The sequence below is a fragment of the Fukomys damarensis genome, unplaced genomic scaffold (assembly GCF_012274545.1).
Source record: "Fukomys damarensis isolate Sample0158 unplaced genomic scaffold, DMR_v1.0_HiC HiC_scaffold_5, whole genome shotgun sequence".
Lineage (NCBI taxonomy): Eukaryota > Metazoa > Chordata > Mammalia > Rodentia > Bathyergidae > Fukomys > Fukomys damarensis.
The window spans coordinates 37,625,318-37,630,422 of NW_022900917.1; the positions used below are offsets into that span (position 1 = coordinate 37,625,318).

A 5,105-nucleotide genomic window follows, 5' to 3' on the forward strand; every position below is an offset into this window, starting at 1 on the left:
GCAGAGCTATTCCTTTTGGAGACTCCTAGGAGAGACGCCTTTTCTTTGTTTTTTCAGCTTTCTCCATCTTCAAAGTGCACTGCTCAAATCTCTGCTTTCATCATCCATCACCCTCTCTGATCCTGTGCCTGCCTTTTATAAGGACTCCCGTGATCAAAATGGGCCCAGGTGGATAACTCAGAAGAGTAAAACTCAAAATTCTCAATTTCATTACATCTGTAAAATCCCTTTTGCCATATAACAATATTCAGTTTCTGGTGATTATACCATAAATATTTTATGGTACCATTATTTAGTTTACTTATATGACCATATAAAAAATTTAATAAAATGGTGTCTGCAATAAGTTGAAATACGTTAAATATTTAAGTCCACAAATAGCATACTTTAAAATCCAATTATCATTGGATGGTATGCTAAGAATCTCACTCTCTCTCTCTCTCTCTCTCTGCACTTTTACATTTTTTTCTATTTTAAGACAAGTTCTTACTAATTTTCTATATTGCTGAAGCTGGGCTTGAACTTGAGATCCTCTGCCTCAGTCTCTCAGGGCTGAGTGTTTCACTACATCCAGCTCAATTGTTTTTAAAACCAGTAAATAAAGAGAAGCATTTATTTCAACTTTTTTTGTTTAGTTGGTTGATTTTGTTTTGGTTTTTGGGTTTTTTTTGATATAAGGTCTCACTATGTAGTTCAGAGCAGCTCAAACTAACTATGTAACCCAGGAGAATATATATATATATGGTTATATAAAGGGGTTGTCTGCCTGCTGGAGAGCCAGAGGATCCAGTAGAGCATATAAGGCCTGGAGCTCACTGCAGAGTTCAGTGCAAGTCTGTGTTGGAAAGCCAAAGTGTCTATTAGAAAGCCAGAATCTGTTCTGGAAGCCTGAAAGAACAAAACCAACATCCAAAGACAATGGTGAAGACCAGAACTCCTCCAAAGAAAAGGGAAGACTTTCTCTTTTTTTCCTTTTTATTCTGTCCAGGCCACAAGTCTATTGGTTGGTACCATGCACAGTGGCGGTGGCTCTTCCCTGCTGTTTGTGGCATATAATCCACTAAGTGTTAATGCAACTAGACATCCATTACCAATCACAACCCTGCCTTGAGTCAAATAAGATTCACCACCCCTGCTCCTACACAATGGAAGACTCATTACCCTCCCTGCTGAGATTAACTCTGCGGTGAGGGCACCACAGTGGCATGATGGAAGCACATATATTTATCTTCCTTGTGGCCCAAGTTGTTTGTGCTGATTTTGATACTTTCAGAAATAATTGCTAATCCTTCCTATGTCCTAGTCTCACTGCAAGCCATGACCTTCAGAAGTCACCTTTCCCATTTAGTGCTTCTTTTCCTCCTAGTCTTCTGGATTTTCTTTTTTTATACGAGCAAATAAAAAATACTTCCATAGGTGGAAAAATGATCATTTTAGTACGACACTTAAGGAGCTACATACACCTTGCTTAAGTGTGAGATTACCTTTCTGTTCCTTGCAGCTCACCTTACCATCTGTGCTTTTAAGAGCAGCAGTATCTAATGAACTTGTTTCCTGGTTTTGCATCTTATGAATTTGTTTCTTGAAGATTAAACATTTATGTAAATTGTGAATACATTTAATTACAGTAAAGACTTAAAAAAAAGAGACATACTCAAAACAAATTGAGGGATCTTGAAAAAACTTCAAAATGATAACCAGTTATTTTTCCTAAGTGAAACTAGGAATGACTTTCTAATAAACATGTGATCATGAAGTAACTTTTTCTAGAAAGGTATCTCATTCACTGCCAGGATAACAACAGGCATCCGTGCAGACAACAACAGACAGAGAACAAGGAGGTAGAGGCCCAACCTGAGCATAAGGTGGCAAACAGGAATGCAGGTGGGAGTTGAGTCTGATGATCAAGCTGATCCTATCAAGACAGGCTCTAGATCTCAGGAAAATAGCTTTTCTGCCCCAAGCTATCCTCTATGAATAAGCTTCTAACCACCTTGGACTTGAATGACTTTTCCCTGTGAATGAGGGATGCTCCTGTTTTCCTCCCTTCCACCTCCCTCATACATGTGGTTGGTTTATACCTAAGAAGTCCCCATGTGCTCAGAGATGGAGGTGGTATAACTCACCAGTGGGTTAATCTATTGATGAGTTCACAGCTGAATGTGCTGTTAGGAAGGAGGGCCTGAGTGGAAGAGGTGGGTCACTGGGAATGTGACCTGGAAGGGAATATTGTACCTTGCTCCTTCCTTTCTCTTACATCAGACCACAAACTATACATGGACGTTATTATGGGCAGTGACAACTTTCAAAATGTTTTTATGTGGGAAAAGAATATTCATACACCTAGAAATATCCAAACATAAGGAAAAACACAACACTCCTGTTTGCTTCTGACATCTGATTCCTAGTATAGGGGCAATCACAACTTACATCATCCATGCATATAACAGCATGCATGGATATCCACACTTTTTAACAAACATAAGACCTCTTTTATTTTCCAAACATAGCTTATTCTAAGGATCATTCTCTGGAAATTAATAGCTGATAGTTTCAAATTATTTTTAACAATGACTAACAATACAAAAGTAAAGGCAATCTTACACCTGCTAACATAAATTACATTGAAGCACAAACCTAAAAACAACAGGCTCACTCCTCATCCCCGAGCGGTTTCTTTTCATTGTCTTCCTCTTTATCAAAAGTAAATGGTTTGTCATAACCCATTAGATGGTTATAGTCTTCATGATTTGGAAAGAGCATTGGATTAACTAACAGTGATTTTGTTTTAGCATAAAATGTGGTAAACAAATGTGTGCTGTTTGGAATCTTCACATCATTCTGGTGAAACACTGTGCTCGTTTCTGAAAGCACAATATTGTAAGTAATGGCTTTATAAGTGTCTGTTGTGGCCTCATGGTACAACCGAATGACATAGCCTTTTGTAACAAAATGAAGCAGTGCTGGGGTAATCACTGTAAAGCTTCCGATAACACCATAAAATAGGATTTGTAAAGGCAGATTTCCAAATATAGTATTACTTTGTGAAAAAATATACGGTAGACATGCAAGGCTGATCATACTTGTAGAATAAGAGAAACATTTCACACCTAAATGGAAAAAAAAAAAAAACGGAAGGTTAATAATTAAATTTTATAAAAGAATCAATCTATCCCACCAATTCTACTTATCTACTTTTATATCATCAAAACACAAATTACACATCAAGACTCTCTTAAGCACTTCACATATTTTATTCATGAAATCTTTAGAAAATCCTTATGAATGCCAGGCATGGTGGCACACGCCTGTAATCCCAGCACTCAGAAGGCTGAGTGAGGAAGACTGCTGTGAGTTCAAGACCAGCCTGAGCTACATAGTGAGTTCCAGGTCAGTCTCAACTACAAAGTGAGACTCTGACTCAAAAAAAAAAAAAAATCCTCATGAAAAGATGTGTAGCTGTTATCTCATACTATTTTTTTTTTAATCTCATACAATTTCTTAAAATGGAAAACAAGAATTTGTCATGCTAGTGCATGCCTATAACCTCAGCATTCAGGAGAAGAGGGTAGGAGGAGTTCTCAACCAGCCTGAGCTCTGTCCCAAAAAAAAACAAAGACTAGGGCTGGGGATGTAGCTCAGTGGTTAAATACTTGCCAGCCATGCTTTACACCCTAGATCAGTAGTGGCCAACCTATTGCACATATGCCGCAAGAGGCTGTTTGTATCACCTTAACCTCTAAAAGATGTGCTATTACTGGCCTAGATTAATCAGCAGTATCACAAATTATTAATAAAATTAGTCATTAGTTGCTATGAGATCAATACACGTGGCCTATAAAAGTCTCTTTGGCCCTTCCAAAAATACCTTTTATCCCTGTTATCTTTGTCATGCTGTAGTGGGTTAAGTAGTGTCCCCAAAAGTTTCCATCCACCTAAAAGTATAGAATATGATTTTATTTGAAAATCAGCCATGCCAGACATAGTGGCACATTCCTCTAATCCCAACATTCAAAGATGAGGCAGTTTGGGAGGATGGCCATGAGTTTGAGGGCAGCCTGTAGTACATAATAAGACTGTCTCAAAACAAAAAATCAGATCTTTGCAATTTTAAAGATGGAGCTGAGATCATGCTGGATTAAGGTGGGTCCTAGATCCTATGAAAGTATTTATAAGGATGGAAAAAAATAATCAAAAGCCATAGAGAAAGAAGGTGGCCATGTAGGATCAAGGCAGAGATCTGTGTTAGCAGCTACAAGCCAAGGAATGCTAAGTATTTGGAGAAGCCACCAGAAGCTGGAAAAGGTAAGAATTCTTCCCCACAGCTTTCAAGAAAGCATGACTGAACTCATGCTGGTGCAAGGACATGTGGCAGGCAGGCATTGCCCCTTAAGCAGTTCCTGTGCCAATGCTCCACCCCTGCCTCCCCGCTAACCCTCATCACAGGCTTGATGCCTGCACTGACTAGCTGTATTTGTACCCTGTCCCAGTCTTGTTCATTCTTTTGGGGCGGGGGGTACTGGGATTGAACTCTGAGCATTCTCTTGTCCTATAGAGTGTGGTAGGTTCTGGCTTGTTTACCCACTGACCTGTTTCCTGTGCCCCAGGGTTCTTGATTTTATAGCCTCCTCACCCCAACAGATTTCGGGGTCTGTCTCTGGTCCTCAAGAATGAACAAGGGCGGGGGACTTAGCTCAGTGGTGCCACTGCCTGCCTCACAAATGCAAGGTTCAGAGTTCCAAATGAACAGGGCAGTGACAGGATCCAAATTCCATGTTTAAGAGACCCCTTCCCTAAATCCCACAGCCAGCATGGTTGTGCAGGTAATCCCTGCAATCTGGGAGGCTGGGGCAGGGAGATGGCAAGTTCCAAACCAGCCTGGGCATTTAGGGACTCAACAAGACCCTGCTTCAAAATAATGGTAATAATAATATTAATAATGTAAACAATAAAAAATGTTAAATGGGGTGGATATGTAGCTCATTGTGAAGACTGTGAGTTCCTGGCCAGCTTGGGCTACGTAATGAGTTCAAGGCCATCCTGAACTAGATAGTCTGTCTCAAAACACCAAAAAAAAAAAAAAAAAAAAAAAAAAAAAAAAAAAC

The 5,105-nt window shown here is 39.4% G+C and overlaps 1 protein-coding gene across 2 annotated transcripts in view; it reads right to left on the reverse strand.

Annotated features, from left to right (window-relative positions):
• Positions 1-844: 844 nt before the first annotated feature.
• Positions 845-5,105, reverse strand: part of Tmem70 (transmembrane protein 70) — a 6,460-nt gene continuing 2,199 nt past the window's right edge. Inside the window, exons 1-2 of one of the 2 annotated variants that reach the window (XM_033760499.1) lie at positions 3,869-3,976; positions 845-3,110 (exon numbers count right to left, since the gene is read on the reverse strand). In XM_033760499.1, the coding sequence (XP_033616390.1) occupies positions 2,653-3,110; positions 3,869-3,893 (483 nt within the window). In that variant the 5' untranslated portion in view covers positions 3,894-3,976 and the 3' untranslated portion in view covers positions 845-2,652. Of the gene's footprint in view, positions 3,111-3,868; positions 3,977-5,105 lie in introns of those variants that run through there. The other variant, XR_004515867.1, reaches the window with a different exon arrangement.